The 16,263-nt window shown below is 43.9% G+C and overlaps 2 protein-coding genes across 2 annotated transcripts in view; one reads left to right on the plus strand and one right to left on the minus strand.

Annotated features, from left to right (window-relative positions):
* Positions 1-12,473, plus strand: part of Supt16h (SPT16 homolog, facilitates chromatin remodeling subunit) — a 32,852-nt gene extending 20,379 nt beyond the window's left edge. The window contains exons 16-26 of the mRNA XM_050129486.1: positions 646-781; positions 870-996; positions 1,166-1,284; positions 2,304-2,429; positions 2,747-2,859; positions 3,155-3,230; positions 3,851-4,020; positions 8,704-8,833; positions 9,757-9,886; positions 10,279-10,356; positions 11,135-12,473. Of these exons, the coding sequence (XP_049985443.1) occupies positions 646-781; positions 870-996; positions 1,166-1,284; positions 2,304-2,429; positions 2,747-2,859; positions 3,155-3,230; positions 3,851-4,020; positions 8,704-8,833; positions 9,757-9,886; positions 10,279-10,356; positions 11,135-11,280 (1,351 nt within the window). The 3' untranslated portion in view covers positions 11,281-12,473. The remainder of the gene's footprint in view (positions 1-645; positions 782-869; positions 997-1,165; positions 1,285-2,303; positions 2,430-2,746; positions 2,860-3,154; positions 3,231-3,850; positions 4,021-8,703; positions 8,834-9,756; positions 9,887-10,278; positions 10,357-11,134) is intronic.
* Positions 12,474-12,608: 135 nt separating this feature from the next.
* The window catches only part of Rpgrip1 (RPGR interacting protein 1), a 65,175-nt gene continuing 61,520 nt past the window's right edge, over positions 12,609-16,263 (minus strand). The window contains 3 exon segments of the mRNA XM_050129511.1: positions 12,609-12,820; positions 13,317-13,447; positions 15,458-15,542. Of these exon segments, the coding sequence (XP_049985468.1) occupies positions 12,708-12,820; positions 13,317-13,447; positions 15,458-15,542 (329 nt within the window). The 3' untranslated portion in view covers positions 12,609-12,707.

Genomic DNA, 16,263 nt, shown 5'->3' on the forward strand with positions numbered 1-16,263 from the left:
CCTTGAACTCAGAGATCTAGGATTAATCTCAGAGTGCTAGGATTAATGGTGTGCTGCACCACCACCGGGCAGTAGTTGTTTTCTTACAGAAACATTAAACCGCCTAGGCAGGGTAGCACTTGTTGGGGGTAGAGGGTATACAACAGGTAGATCAGGAATTTAAGGCCAGCTTGGAGTATATGAAAATGTCTTTTAAAAGATAGTCTTGGAGAGAGAGAATCGGTAAAATGGTTGTCGTGCAAGCTTAAAGACCTAGGCTTAGATCCCCAGAACCCACATATTAAAAGATAGTCTTGGAGAGAGAGAATCGGTAAAATGGTTGTCGTGCAAGCTTAAAGACCTAGGCTTAGATCCCCAGAACCCACATACTAAAAAATAAAAAAATGAAGTGCGGCAGATCGCGTCTGTAGTCCCAGGTGAAGACAGGGGCCCCGATCTTGCTAACCAGCCCATCTGCACAGATCTATGGAAGAACCTCTCAATAAAAGGGCAGGGAGTGATTAAAAAAGACAGTGTTGACCTCTGACCTCCACACAGCACACACATCAGCACATAAACACAGTAGAAAGATTAACCCACTTATAAGTTACAGTAATGGATCAGGTTGCTAGCCTAATATCTATCAAAATTTTCCTTCTTCGATAGTACATACCGAGCTTCAAATATGAAAGCACCTGGAGAACAGACCGTACCAGCCTTAAATCTTCAGAATGCTTTCCGAATTATAAAAGAGGTACAGAAACGTTACAAGACCCGAGAAGCTGAAGAGAAAGAAAAAGAGGTGAGTCTGAACACAGACAAGGCTTCATGCGGGTGCTGGTGTTTGTGTGAGGATCCACGCGCATTCACGTGCTGTTTGTCTTGCACAGGGCATTGTGAAACAAGACTCCCTGGTGATCAATCTAAACCGCAGTAACCCAAAGCTGAAGGACCTGTACATCCGCCCCAACATCGCTCAGAAGAGAATGCAAGGCTCGCTGGAGGCCCACGTCAATGGTACGTGTGCCTGGATTGTCGCTTCCTCTATTACAAGACAGACACACAGAGTGCGAACTTGATAGTTCTGCTTCCTCTGCTCTTGTTGAACTGAGCTGAACAGAGAGATGCACTGTCTTTGGCCTGACCTAAAATTACTTGACAGTTGGTGACCTTGTCATTTGCCCAGGTTTCCGCTTCACGTCTGTTCGAGGAGATAAGGTGGATATTCTGTACAATAACATTAAGCACGCTTTGTTCCAGCCCTGTGATGGGGAGATGATTATTGTCTTGCACTTTCACCTCAAGGTACATTCTTCACCTAAGCTAGCTGTGATTAATGCTCTCAACAAAAACTTAAGTTTTTCATTTATTACATAAAATCATAACTGGGCAAAGGGGATGCATGCCTTTAATTCCAGTACTTGGGAGGCAGAGGCAGGTGGATCTTTATGAGCCTGAGGCCAGTCTGCTGGTCTACAAAGCAAGTTCCAGGACAGGTACAGCAAGGACTATTACACAGAGAAACTTCCCCTCCACCCCCACCAAAAAATAAAAGATTTTAATAATATGTTTATAAATTACTGTGGCCCAGTAACTTAGTCTTAGCACTTTGACCAGTTACAAGTTTCTGTAGTTACTACTGCACACTGCAAAAGAAGCTTCTCTGACCAAAGATGAGTTGAAAGGAGAACTAATCTATAGGGATTAGTGTAACTACTTAAAAGATAATTTGATGTGCGTATCTTACCCATTTAGCAAAACAACAGCTGTAGTTTCCCCACTGGGACCTAGGACTTCCCCACCTCATGGCATTTGACTAGGTTTTCAGTAACACATATGAATTCCCTCCTGTAGTTGAGCCCCTATTATAATCAGGTAGTTGGTTACCCCATAACAGGCTTGCCACTATTCCACACTCAGGAAGCAGAGGCAGGCAGATCTCTGAGTTCAAAGCCAGCCTGATCTATAAGAGCTAGTTCCAGGACAAGCTCCAAAGCAATAGAGAAACCCTGTCACTTGTCATCAGGCAAGATTCTGCCTCTGCCTTCTGAGTGCTGGGATTAAAGGTGTGCTCCTCCATGCCCAACTGCGTTTTGTTTCTTAAAGCGTCTTGTCTCTTTTGGGGGAGGTGGTTTTCAATACAGGGCTTCTCTGTAGCTTAGAAGCCTATCCTAGAACCCACTCTGTAGACTCACAGAGATCCACCTGTCTTTGCCTCCCGAGTCCTGGGATTAAGGACGTGCGCCACCAGGTTAGCATTTTATCTTTTTGTAGGTTGGGTGACCTAAGTTCTCATTTTCCTCTTCTCTCTGGTTTATCATTAGAATGCTATTATGTTTGGGAAGAAACGACACACAGATGTACAGTTCTACACAGAAGTTGGAGAGATCACTACGGATTTGGGAAAACATCAACATATGCATGACCGAGATGACCTCTATGCTGAGCAGGTCTGAGAAATTCAGAATCCTATTTGCAGAGTAGTAGAGAAGGGTTAAATATGAGCTGAGGTTATAGCTTATGCTCCTAAATAGGTACCAAATCGCTTCAGTATCTGCTCTGGTGGTTCAGCATAATGACTTATGAGTTAGACATAGCTTAGTGAGTCACCTTTATAGTTTATGGTATGAGCCTTAAATAAGATAAAGTGTCAGAAATTTAAAATAAGTGTCAGAAAATTGAAACTATAAAAGAATTTGTAAGTTTTTGAGGGGAAATACTATTAACAAGTCATATGATAACTGAATAAATCTCTTTTCCTCCACAGATGGAACGAGAAATGAGACATAAACTGAAAACAGCCTTTAAAAATTTTATTGAAAAAGTCGAGGCTCTAACAAAGGAGGAACTGGAGTTTGAAGTGCCATTCAGGGACCTGGGGTAATGCACTTCTCTCCGGTGATTTAATATCACAGAGACTCATTCACCTTTGAGACAACAGCCCAAAACTGCCAGGAGGACCAGATGCCTCTGGCACCTGCACTCACACGCACACACTCACATGCAGGCACACATGTATAAAAGATAGATACAAATATTTTTAATATCCTAAGAGTTTCCGTGAGTGATTTCCGTGGGAGCTGTTTGGCTGAGAGAAGGGGAGATGCTTGTGTGGTGTCAGCAGCAGCAGTCTCTGGTGGAGTAAGTGGACGGTTTGCTTTCCTGCTTCTTTCAGATTCAACGGGGCCCCCTACAGGAGTACCTGTCTTCTGCAGCCCACTAGTAGTGCACTGGTGAATGCTACAGAGTGGGTGAGTTTCATGCATCCTTTCACGTGTGCATGCCTAGTGCTCTCAGAAACCAGAAGAGGTGTTTGAGACCATTGTTAGAAACTGTGTGGGTTCTGGGAATTGAACCCCGGTTCTCTGAAATAGTAGCCAGTACACTTAACCACTGAGCAATCTCTCCAGTCCCCCTTACTGTTATTTTTAGTTTTCTGGTCTTTTCCTTTTCGTTTTTCTTCCTACCCTACTGTTCAGAGATTAAACCCATAGTCTGCTGCTTGCTGAGGACATGCTATACTACTAAGTAACACTCACATCCTTCCTGCTTACTCTTAGTAACACAGTTGTTAGAAAGGGGACGGAGCTGGGCAGTGGTTTACATGGTAGTGATGCAGTCCTTGTGAAGGGTTTACATGGTAATGACGCAGTCTTGGAGGAAGGGTCTATATGGTAGTGATGCAGTCTTAGGGGAAGGGTTTACATGGTAGTGATGCAATCTTAATGGAATGGTTTTCATGGTAGTGATGCAGTCTTGGAGGAAGGGTTTACACAGTAGTGATGCGGTCTTGGGGGAAGGATTTACGTGGTAGTGATGCGGTCTTAGGGGAAGGGTTTACATAGTAGTGACGCGGTCCTTGTTTTAACAGCCACCCTTTGTGGTGACACTGGATGAAGTGGAGCTGATCCATTTTGAGAGGGTGCAGTTTCACCTGAAGAATTTTGATATGGTGATTGTCTACAAAGATTACAGTAAGAAAGTCACAATGATCAATGCCATTCCTGTCGCCTCTCTAGACCCCATCAAAGAGTGGCTGAAGTAAGTAAACCTGTCTGTTACACCATGGTGTGTGCCTATAGTCCCAGCTACTCAGGTGCCTGAGTCCAGAAATGGCATCCCAGCCCAAGTAATAATATGAGAATCTTGTCTCTGGTTTTTTTATTCATTCATTCATTTATAAGTATATGGATTGGCTGTATATAATATACACCCTCACCTCCCTTTTTTTTAAAATATTTATTATTTATTATATTCTTTCTGCGTGTATGCCTGAAGGCCAGAAGAGGGCACCAGACCTCATTACAGATGGTTGTGAGCCACCATGTGTTTGCTGGGAATTGAACTCAGGACCTCTGGAAGAGCAGGCAATGCTCTTAACTGCTGAGCCATCTCTCCAGCCCCCTCTCTTCCCTCTAATCACCTCCGTTCACCTAAACATTTGATTTCTACTTTGACTTAATCTATAGCTGCTTGAATTTATGTGACTATAAATCTAGGAACCCTAAATGAGAGAAAACATACAGTCCTGACCTTCTCTCAAATTTATGTATATCAAGTCCTTATCTGCTTAGACACCTGGGTTGGTTCCTGTGAAGGGGGCTACAGTACCTCTGTGATGTGTTGACTTGAACTGCAGAGATGGACCAGATTTCTAGTCTTGAGAAACCTTCTGGTTACCACAGAGTGTGGTGTGAGGATTCTCTTGTCCACACCCACACTGTCACTTGATTCTTTCTTGGTGACTTATATCATATTTTCATTAACAATTGTATTTCTTGTGAATCTGTGTGCCTGTGTTATATGTATGTGCCATGTGTATGTAAAAACCCATGGGAGCCAAAAGAAGACTAGGTTGGGAAACTGAACCAGGGTCCACCCTCCGGCCCAAAATGTTGTACGTTTGTTTATTTGTTGGCAGGGAATGCAGCATCATGCCAGAACTCAGTGTGGAGTCGGTTCTTTCCTTCTGCCATATGGGTCCCGGGGCTCAGATGCAGGTCCCTCCCCGATGAGTCTTGTTGCTGAGATTTTGTTGTTGTTCTCTTGAGACAGTCTCATGAAGCCAAGGCTGGTCTCGACTCGTTATGCAGCACCTAGGATAATTTTGAACTTCTTCTAATCCTGTTCTGCCTCCTGAGTGCTGGGTTTCCCGATGTGTGCTGGCACACAGTTTATGACATTTTGGAGGTCAAACCTAGGGCCTTGTGGGTGCTAAGGGAAGCACACTACAATCAGGCTCCATCCTTAGGCTCCCGTCTGCGCGTTAACCCATTTATTATTGGTTTGTTTCGTTAGGTTTTAAGTTCCTTGTATTTATTTCGTTTTTATGTATGGATGTTTTGCCTACGTGTATGACTGCACTCCTTGAATGCCTGGCGCCATGGAAACCAGAGGATGCCATCTTATCCCTTAGAACTGGCGTTACATATGGGTGCTGGGGACCATACGCAGCTCCTCTAGAAGAGCAGTCTTTGTCTTTATTCTAGACATTAATCCTGTGTTGGATACTGGCAAAGATTTTCCTCTCGTTGTAAGCTAGCTTCACTCAATTAACTTCCTGTACAGCTTTTTAATTTTATGAGGTCCCATTTGGCATTTGTTTTTTAAGACAAGGTTTCTCTGTGTAGACCAGGCTGGCCTCGAACTCACAGAGATCCGCCTGCCACTGCCTTCTAAGTGCTGGGATTAAAGGTGTGTGCCACCACCGCCCGGCATGAATATTCTTTTTATGACACCTTTTTGTTAAATGAAGAGACACTTTTCCCCGGTGTGTATTTTTGCCATCTTTGTCAAAAATCATTTGGTTATCACTGTGTCTGGATTTTCTTTTCTGTCCTTTGATCTGTGTCTGTTCTGTGTAATTACAATGCTGTTTTTGTCACTGGCTGTAAGAGAATTTACACTTTCTTGTTAAGATTGCTTTGGGTATCGGAGATCATATGTAGATTCAAATGAATTTTAAGTTTTTTCTTCATTTGTTTTACGTTTTGTGAAAAAATGCATTGGAATTTTGACTGGGATTGTATTGAATCTTTTTTGTTTGTTTGTTTGTTTTTCGAGACAGGGTTTCTCTGCGGCTTTGGAGCCTGTCATGGAACTAGCTCTGTAGACCAGGCTGGTCTCTAGCTCACAGAGATCCGCCTGCCTGCCTCTGCCTCCTTAGTGCTGGGAGTAAAGGCGTGCGCCACCATCGCCCAGCTTGTAGATGTCCATTTTCACACCTGGTGGGGATGGGAGTATTGGTCTGGATTTGTTTGTTTGTTTTTGTGTTTGTGTTTTATTTATTGTCTTATTTATTCATTCATTCATTTATTTATTTATTTATTTGTTTTGGAGGCAGGGTTTCTCGGTATAGTTCTGTCCTTGGAACTCACTCTGAAGATAAGACTGGCCTTAAACTCAGAGATGTTCTTGCCCCTGCCTCCCAAGTGCTGGGATGAAAAGTGGGTGCCACCACCATCTGGCTTGATTGACTTTATAATGCTTGGTGTTTTTTTTTATTCCTGTCTCAATATCCTATTGTATTTTCTTATCTGTGGTTTCAAGGATGTGTTTATTTTCTCTTCAGTTTGAAGGATTCCTTCTGATAGCCAATTTCAGTGTGGTTTCTTCATTGTTTCTCTCTATGTAATTCCTCTTTTATTTAACTTTATTTTATGTGCACTGGTGTGAAGGTATCAGATCCCCTGGAACAGGAGTTACAGATAGTTGTGAGCTGTCAGGTGGGTGCTGGGAATTGAACTGGGTCCTCTGGAAGAACAGCAGCTGAGCCATCTCTAGCCCCATGACTTATGTTTTCATAGCTTATATTCTCTTATTTGCTTCAGCAATAGTGTTCTCTTGGAATTTGTTTAGGAGTTTGTGTAGATTTTGCTTTCTCAGTTCTTTTTCTGAAGTTTCATCTAATCCATCACTACAGGTCAAAGATTTTTGGGAGGAGTAATGTCACCCTGCTTTTTTTTTTTTTTTTAATCACTTTTACCTGTCTGGTCATTGGTTGGATTTTTTTTTTACCTACCTACCTTTCTTGTTTCACGTTGCAGTCTTGTTTCCCCAGCTGGACTGGTAGCCAAGTCACCAGGCGTGGTCTCCAGTCTTACCTTGCTTTGAAAATATTGTCTGCAGAATTAATCACTATCAAAGGGCAATCTATAATGAACATATAGTAATGGAGTATACCTGGTGCATTAGTTACTTTGGATACAAATGGGAAGACAAAAACCAACCTCAGTAACACTAGTGACTAGTCTGTGTTTACAGAAAAAGAAGGGCAATGCATCTAGCAAAGGGAATGGGAAGGGTGGTGAAGGGTCAGGGAGGCTGACGTCATACAATCAATTGACAGAGGTTCCTAAAACCTGCCCGCAAAGAACAACAAAAGAGAGAGAGCATGGGTTTAGAATATAAAAGCAATCTAGTGTTTCTTGATTTCCTGTATTCTGCCTTGAGTTGCCCCAAGTAGAGAACTGAGGTAGATTTTGAAACAAAACTTTGTTTGTTTTCATCTTTCAAAGAACTAAACTACATTCTTGCTGATCTCTTCCATTTGGCTTTCTAGTTGTTTCAGTGTGGAAAGGACTGTACTCCCTGCTTACCTTACCACTAAGAGTAAAGGAGGGTCTAATGGTTCATCAGATAGGAGCGCTTGCAGAGGGCCCAGGTTAATTATTAAGATTTAAAAGTAGAAATCTTAATGTAGGTTGTAGTAGGAGCTGTGGGTTGCATTCTGCCACCCAGCTCTTGCCACAGGCTAGCTTTACCCGAAATAACAACACACAAATTGTATTCTTTTAAACACTGCTTGACCCATTATATCTAGCCTCTTCTCGGCTAACTCTCGCACCTGGACTAGCCCATTTCTAATAAAGTGTGTAGCACCGAGGTGCGCTTACCGGGAAGATTCTAGCCTACGTCCATCCTGAGCCGGAGCTTGATCGCGTCTGCCCTGGAGAGGGGAGGCGTCTCTGAGCTCACTTCCTCTTCCTCCCAGCATTCTGTTCTGTTTACTCCACCCACCTATGCTTTAACCAATAAAATGGGCCAAGGCAGTTTCTTTATTTTTTAACCAATGACCTTCCTCTATCAGTAGGTTGCATTGCATAAAGCAGATTCTTTAGTAGGTCTCAGGCAGGACATTTGCTAGGGTTATTTTTATCCTTACTGTAGTCACTTTTTCTGCTTCCATGTATGTGCAACTCACGTGTGCCTGGTGCCTGTGGAGCTTGGAAGAGGGAATCTGGTCCCCTGGAACTAGAGTTGTAGGTGGTTGTGAGCCATCGAGTGGGTAATAGTCGCTAAGCGTGGATCCTCTGCAAGAGATCTAACTGCTGGGCCCTCTCTCTGGACCTCCTTTCTCAGTCATCCACTCTACATAGCAGTCCACAAAACAAGTTAGTAAATAGTCATTTAAGCTCCTTAGATATTGAAAACATTTTACACACTTAGAAAGATATGCCCATCCTCAGATAGGAAAACAGGGCAGTGTTGTGGGACAGACCCGGTGGTTCTAAGTTAAGGTGGTATCAGTGAGGGGTGGTCAAAGAACAGACTCATTGGTGCTGAGGAAGGGGTAAGAGGAACAAGCATGTGTGGGTTGGAATCCTTTTCTGCCATGAGGGTCAGTGCTCTGGGAATTCATGCCCAGTGAGAGTTAATAGTCATAAAGACAGTTTACCTTGTCAGAAAATAGAGTTTGATTCTGATTTTGTAACGTTGTTTTAGTTCCTGTGACCTGAAGTACACAGAAGGAGTACAATCCCTCAACTGGACTAAAATCATGAAGACCATTGTTGATGATCCTGAGGGCTTCTTTGAACAAGGTGGCTGGTCTTTCCTGGAACCTGAGGGTGAGGTGCGTGAGTGTGGGGTTTTTTTTTTTTTTTTAGTTTGGTATGCAGGGTTGCCTAATGCCATCTAGAGGTAGGGCTAAAGGGCCTGACCAGCACAACATGGTATTATTGTTTCTTTAGGTAAACGATGAAGTCATTGGGCATTGGTAGTCACTAACCACATTGCTTTAATTTATAAAATTATTCCTCACAAAGTTTCTTAGTGTTTGGAGGAGATGGGATTGAGGCTTATTTCAAAAAGTACTTCAAAAAAAAATTGTCCTCCTGTGGCTGAAGAGATAACTCAGCAGTTAAGAGCACTGCCTACTCCCCCAGAGGACCCAAGTTAAATCCTAGCACCTACATGGTAGCCCACAGCCATCCAACTCTAGTTCCAGAGGATTTGAAGCCCTCTTCTGTCTCCACAGCACTGCCACACACGGTTTGTAGGCATACATGCAAGTAAATTCTCATACATACAAAATTAAAAAATAAAATAGAATCTTTAAAAAATAAATAGCCCCCAACTGTGGTGATGCACACCTTTAATGTCTGCACTCAGAAGCAAGGAGGTGTCTGAATTCAAGACTAGCCTAGTCTATATAGCAAGTACCGGGTAAGGGCTACACAGTGAGGCCATGTCTCAAAGATAAATTCTTATTTTTAATTAAAAACCTACTTTAAATAGAGCTCCTACTTTGGCATAGTGCTTTAATACAAAGTGTGTTTCTGTCATTAATTTCTACAGATAAAAACAGGAATTGGCTGTTTGAGAATCTAATAAGTGTACTTTAATGAATAATTTTAAGACAGATACTTTATTTCTTGGTCATTTGGTTCTCTTTATATATGAAATGCTAGTGGACTGAGATATTAAGTCACTTTGTTAACAAGGCGAATATGAGAGAAGTAGTAAATGAGACTTATACTTTCTGTGCTTCACCAGGGGAGTGACGCTGAGGACGGGGATTCTGAGTCTGAGATTGAAGATGAGACTTTTAATCCTTCTGAGGATGATTATGAAGAGGAAGAAGAGGACAGTGATGAAGATTACTCGTCAGAGGCAGAAGAATCAGGTTAGAGAGTATTTGTTGGACTATAGAAATGACTCAGTGTTTGGAGCAACACTCACTCTTACAGGTCCTGAACATGGATCCTCTGCGTGCACATAAAGCCAGTCATAGCACTAGGGAATGAGAGTCGGGAAGGGGGCACAGAGGTGAGAACCGTGGGAAGGAAAGAAAGAGGAGTTGCAGGCCCACTGAGAGGCCCCGATGGAAGGCAGCAAGGTATAAGAGAGGACATTAAACATCCTCCACACGCACAGGAGACATCAGTTTTAAAGGAGAAGACACCTATCATGGCTTCCTCATCTGATATCATTCCTAGAGATTGCTTTTAGAAAAGGAAAATATTCAACATTCTATTGTATTTCTGCACGAGTAATAAGCACTCAATATTTTTCCAGACTATTCCAAGGAATCTCTGGGCAGTGAAGAAGAAAGCGGGAAGGACTGGGATGAGCTAGAAGAAGAAGCTCGAAAAGGTAAATTTAAAATTTGTTGTTTTGGGTGACTTACTCATTTAATTTATGTACCAATGCTCGGCACTATTCTTTGTTCTGAGATGTTAATGTTAAAAGCCCATGAGGATTGGGAAGATCACTATAAAATTGTTAGGGAGACGGCTCAGTGGGAAACGTGGTTGCGTTGAGGCTTAGGAACTTGAGTGTGGGGCCCCCAGAATCCTTATATAAAATTTGGACACATCAGTCTGTGCCTGTGATCCCAGTGCTGGGGAGGCAAAGATCCTTGGGCCTTGTTGGCTGGCCTGTCTACACCAGGTTCAGTCCCGGACCCTGTCTCCTAAGGTGGAGAGCAGTGGAGGGAGACAGCTAATGTCAGCCTCTGCCCTGCGTGCTTCCCCAAACACGGGCACACAGAATGCACACGCATACATATGAGAACAGGTGGAACCTGGCCAGATGAGAGGTGGGCTTGACTCCATCTCTGTAATCTTCTCACTGTGCACAGCGGTGTGACTCCCCACTCAGAGTTACGGTTAGGAATATTGTCTAGTTGGTGCTAGTACACAAGTTATTAAAAGTTAAAATGAATGTGTTAGCAGTGTGGTAAGTGCTCTGGGCAGGTAGCCTTTGAATTCTCCTTGTAAATAAGCTCAGGCTCTGAAAGATTAAGCACTTGTCTGGATCCTGTAACTAGTGCTGACCAGATGGAGAGCCACACTCGGGGTGACAGGCTGGCTCGTGCTATCCATTGATAGTATGTGTCTTAAGCTAATGAATCATTCTGCCTTCTGCTTAGCGGACCGTGAAAGCCGTTATGAGGAGGAGGAAGAACAGAGTCGAAGTATGAGCCGGAAGAGGAAGGCATCTGTACATAGTTCAGGCCGTGGCTCAAACCGTGGTTCCAGACACAGCTCTGCACCCCCCAAGAAGAAGAGAAAGTAATATGAACCTTGGTCCTCTGCTCTATTCTCTCTGCAGACAACTCCTAACAATCCGACATGACATAGAAACTGTTTCTCCTTTTGGTTTCGTTGAAGTTTTGCCGTTTGTGTTTATGGGTTTAGGGGCCATTTGTGTGGACCAAGCTACTCGGGGAATTCCAGGCCCACCAGGACATGTGCCAGTGGCCCCGTTCCGATGGCTGGCGAGGGAGGCGATGTTGAAGGGCAGGAGGCTCCTCCCACCCTTGATACCGTTTGTTTTCTTCTGACAACCTATCTTTGGTGTTTCAAAGCTGAATTACCAAGACAGCAGTATAAGCTGACCATTAACTATTTCTACTATGGTTCTTTTTCTTTGCATTTTTATTTTTTTCATGGCTTTTTGAGACAGTCTTGTTATGTAGCTGTGGCTGACCTTGAAGTCACTGTAAACCAGGCTGGCCTCAAACTTGTAATCCTCTTGCTCTGCCTCCCAAGTGCTGGGATTGTAGGCCTGAGTCACCGTCCTTAGCTGAAGCATGGTTCTGGCCCCGCAGGTTCGGTCCTCCTCTTGTCCCTTTTAAGTTCCAGATCTGAAGTTCTCAAGAAACGTTCTTGGGCTTTGCTAATGATGCGATATACACAGCTGAGCTAATGGCAGACGGGCTGACGGCTGGCCTTAAGTTTTCCTGGTTTCTTGCTTCATGCGTATTTTGAGGCATTTCTGCTGCCTTGGAAGACATGAGTACTGGCACTCCATGGCTGGGTTATCTCCTTCCAGTGCTGGAAGGCACAGTTACCACTGTCTCCTGCCACAGCTAAGGAAGAATGGTCATGCCTCGGCCTGCAGGTGAGGGAGTCAACACAGTCATGTTTTGACATAAAGTATCTTGACAAGAAGAGAACAGGAAAGAGGCCACAGCACAAGGCTGGACTCTGCTGCTCCTGCCTTTCCTTTCTCCGCAGCGTCTTATGTTGGTCACTTGTGATGATCAGCTTTGAAGCACTGGGGGACTTTATCTTGCCGTCCTCCCTGCAGGTTCTCTGCGTCCACCTGTCCCACTTGGCCTCCTCTTCTGTGACTCTTAAGAGAGAAGGGGCTTCTCAGATTTTATGTTTGTTTGTTTTCTCTCCTTAGCAGTAGGACTTGATATTTTGAATTTTGGAAGAACTAAAAGATAAATAAACCGGGATTTTTGTTTTGTTTTTTGTAAATTTGTCTTTTATGGCCATTTCTTTGCAGTTCCTGAAATCAAGTTTTGCGTACTAGAATGTTAAGATGTTAAAACAAAATGCCTTTATCCAACTAGTACTACAAAAGTTCACTGGTGGTTGTGAGCCTTGACATTAGTTTGAGAAACAGACAGCAGATAGCACAGGAGACCAGATTTGTGGCATAGCATGTGACTTTATAGGAGATCCCTCAACTCTTAGAGTGGAGTAGTTCTTTCATGAAAACAAATCTTCAGTCATTTCCTTGTAAATGCTATGGAGGGCAGCAGCTGCACGAAGGGAAACCTTCAGCCTTCCGATCTGCATGGCCTGGTCTCCAGGGCTCACAACTGTGGAGAAGGATGGAGAAGTAAGGCAGCGGCCGTGTTCCGTTTACACCCTTGTTTGAGACAAGGTCTCACTCTAGCCCTGGCTAACCCATAACTCACTGTACAGACCAGGCTGACCTCAAATTTAGAGACCGTGCCCTTGCCTCCTGAGTGCTGCTGGGATTAAAGGTCTAAACCGTCACACCCGTTCAGTTATACACTTTCACATATACCTGCTGTTTGTCACATGCAGTGGTGCCTCCTTTCATAAGAAAGTGAAGCCAGAATAGAGAAGAAAGGGTTTTAAAGACCAGCTTTTGTCTCCACTTCTGGGGATTGAGTCCAAACAAGCATAGACATGGTCCAGAATTAAATACATACAGCTGTTAAGGAAGAACTTCACAGTAGCTAATGTCAGCAGGTTAGCTGACACGAGTTAGTTACACGAGTTAGTTACACGAGTAGGTTATTTTCTCTGAATAAACAGAACTAAGAAGTATAAAATTTTACTACTCACTCTTTAGTTCTTGCTCTAGGATATCGCTTCCAGATTGAAATACCTGCCACAGTTCAAGGTACGCATAGCCTACATCTTGACATTCATTCTTTTCTTCATCCAGAGGATCACTTACCACTGTAAACTTTAAACTGAAAATAAATAAAAAGGAGTCCATTTAACTCAGCACGGTTATGAACACATGTAATCGCACTGCAGAGGCGGTTGGATCTCTGAGGTCAAGGGCAGCCAGGGCGACAAAGTGAACCCCCCACCCCCAAAAGTAATCATGGAGTTTGGAGAGACGGCTAAGGGATTAAGAACACTGGCTACTCTCCCCGAGGACACAGGTTTGACTACCAGCACCCACCTGGTGGCTCACATCATTTATCACTAACTACTATGGCAGCCTCTGTGGGCACGCCACGTGGTACAGACATGGCAGGCAAACACCCATACAAGTCGAATAAAAATGGAAAAGTAATCACAAATAGTAGTGTTTTCCCTGAATCTGAATCCCATCCCCTGCCTCCCTCGATTTCCTAAGGAGCCAAGAGTCAGGAATCAGTTTTGGGATGGGTTAGGCACCTGTGGAAATGAGGACACCATGTGTATCCTGGGGATTGAACTCAAGCCATTAGATTTGGAAGCAAGCTCTTTTACCTATTAATCTGTCTCAGCCTTTTTGAGACAATCTCATGTAGCTCAGGCTGGCCTGCAACTCGCTACATAGCTGAGATTGGCCTCCTGCCTCCACTTCCTAAATGCTATGACTGCAGTTTGTGCCAACCCTCCTGACTCATTAACCTTTGAAAAGCAAAGTGTTAGTTCTGAAAGACCACATCCCCTAGCTGGAGCAGAGCGGCACGGACCCCTACAGTGAGCCTCAGCTCTGTGAAAGAGTCCCTGTGTCTACAGAAAGCCAGCTTGAGAAAAGACCAACTACTGTGGAAAGTCTTTCACTCTTGAAAGGGCAATGGAACAACACTGCAAAGACCACAGATTCAAAGCCAGCTCTGACAAAGAGGTGCTAACACCAAAGGCAAAGTCAGCTGAAGGCACACGGAGCAGAAGGAAAACAATGAAGGAAGAAGTGGACATAAAGACAAAACACCCATGCACATGAGTATAACTTTTATAAAATTTTGTTTTTGTGAACCATATGCATAGTGCCTGCAAGAAGCCAGAAGAGGGTTTTAGATGCCCTGAATGGAATTAAAGATAGTTGTGAACTCGTGTGAGTACTAGGGGCCAACACTGGGTCCTCTGAAAGGCCAACCAGTGTTGCTGCTGAGCCATCACTCCACCTCACACATACAATTTTTGTTTTTTAAGAACTTTATTTAGGGGCTGGAGAGATGGCTCAGGGGTTAAGAGCACTGGCTGCTCTTCCAGAGGTCCTGAGTTCAATTCCCACAACCACATGGTGGCTCACAACCATCTATAATGAGATCTGGTGCCCTCTTCTGGTCTGCAGGCATACATATAAGCAGAACACTATACATGATAAATAAATCTTTTTTTTTTTTTTAAAAAGAACTTTGTTTAACTTTATTTTATGGACATTGGTATAATGATGTCAGATTCTCTGGAACTGGAGTTACAGACAGCTACGAGCTGCCATGTTGATGCTGGGAATTGAACCCAGGTCCTCTGGAAGAGCAGTCAGTGCTCTTAACCACTGAGCCATCTCGACAGCCCCCACATACAATTTTTAAAGTATTTTAAAATATAAGTATAAACCAGTTGGTAGTGGTCTTTCATGCCTTGAATCCCAGCACTTGAGATAGAGGCAGGTGGATCTATGAGTTTGAGGCCAGCAAGTTACCTTAAAAAATCCAAATGATCTGTCTGCCCAGTGTAGGACATTATCGAGATTGATAATGTTGCAGTTACCCATATACAAGTCCCTAAATCTACACTGAATGGGCAGTCAGGTACAAGAAGTTGACGGTGATGGCGCACGCCTTTAATCCCAGCACTCGGGAGGCAGAGGCAGGCAGATCTCTGAGTTCGAGACCAGCCTGGTCTACAAGAGCTAGTTCCAGGACAGGCTCCAAAACCACAGAGAAACCCTGTCTCAAAAAACAAACAAAAAAAAAAAAGTTGACTCGAGCATCAAGAAGAAATTAAGTCTGCACTGCCAGTGTGAAGTGGCTCACCGTCCCTCTTCCGGATCTTGAGCATGCAGCATGGCAAACAGAAACTGCCTTCTGCCCTGTTGCTCCACTGGATCCAGGTCGATCACTGTATGAAAGGTAAAAGAGAAAGAACACAGGGATGAGGCTGTAGCCCAGTGGTATACAGTGTTCGCCTCGTGTGCAAGGGGTCCTGCAGGTTGGCTCTGTGTCATAGATGTCATTGCAGATAGCTAGACTGGAGCTGGCTGTGTCATAGGGGTGCACTTGGGAGGCAGAGGCTGGCCAATCTGAGTTTGAGGCCAGCCTAGTCTAAAGTGAGTTCCAGGACAGCCAGGGCTGTTACACAGAGAAATACTGACTTGAAAAACCAAAAAGAAAATAGCTAAAATTGGAGCTGAAGAGATGACTGAGGTGAAGAGCATTGAGAGTCCAGGTTCAGCTCCCAGGGCCCACTGGTGGCTAACTACTATTTGTAACTGTCCTACCAAGGGAATCTTCTGACCTCTGCAGGTCCTGCATGCATGTGATGAGCAGACATACATGTGGGAAGAATACCCAGACGAGAAATAAAAAGAAATCTAAATAAAAATTAAAAAGAAAGTAGCTAAAATCATCTCTGTGTGCATACTATCTGTGGCTGCCTGCCTCCGTGTATAGATTTATATACAAATAGCCGGGCAGTGGTGGCGCACGCCTTTAATCCCAGCACTTGGGGGGCAGAGGCAGGCAGATCTCTGTGAGTTCGAGACCAGCCTGGTTTACAAGAGCTAGTTCCAGGACAGGCTCCAAAACCACAGAGAAACCCTGTCTCGAAAAACAAAAAAAAA

The sequence above is a fragment of the Alexandromys fortis genome, unplaced genomic scaffold, assembly GCF_014885135.2.
Source record: "Alexandromys fortis isolate MF-2015 unplaced genomic scaffold, M_Fortis_MF-2015_v1.1 scaffold_285, whole genome shotgun sequence".
Classification (NCBI taxonomy): Eukaryota; Metazoa; Chordata; class Mammalia; order Rodentia; family Cricetidae; genus Alexandromys; species Alexandromys fortis.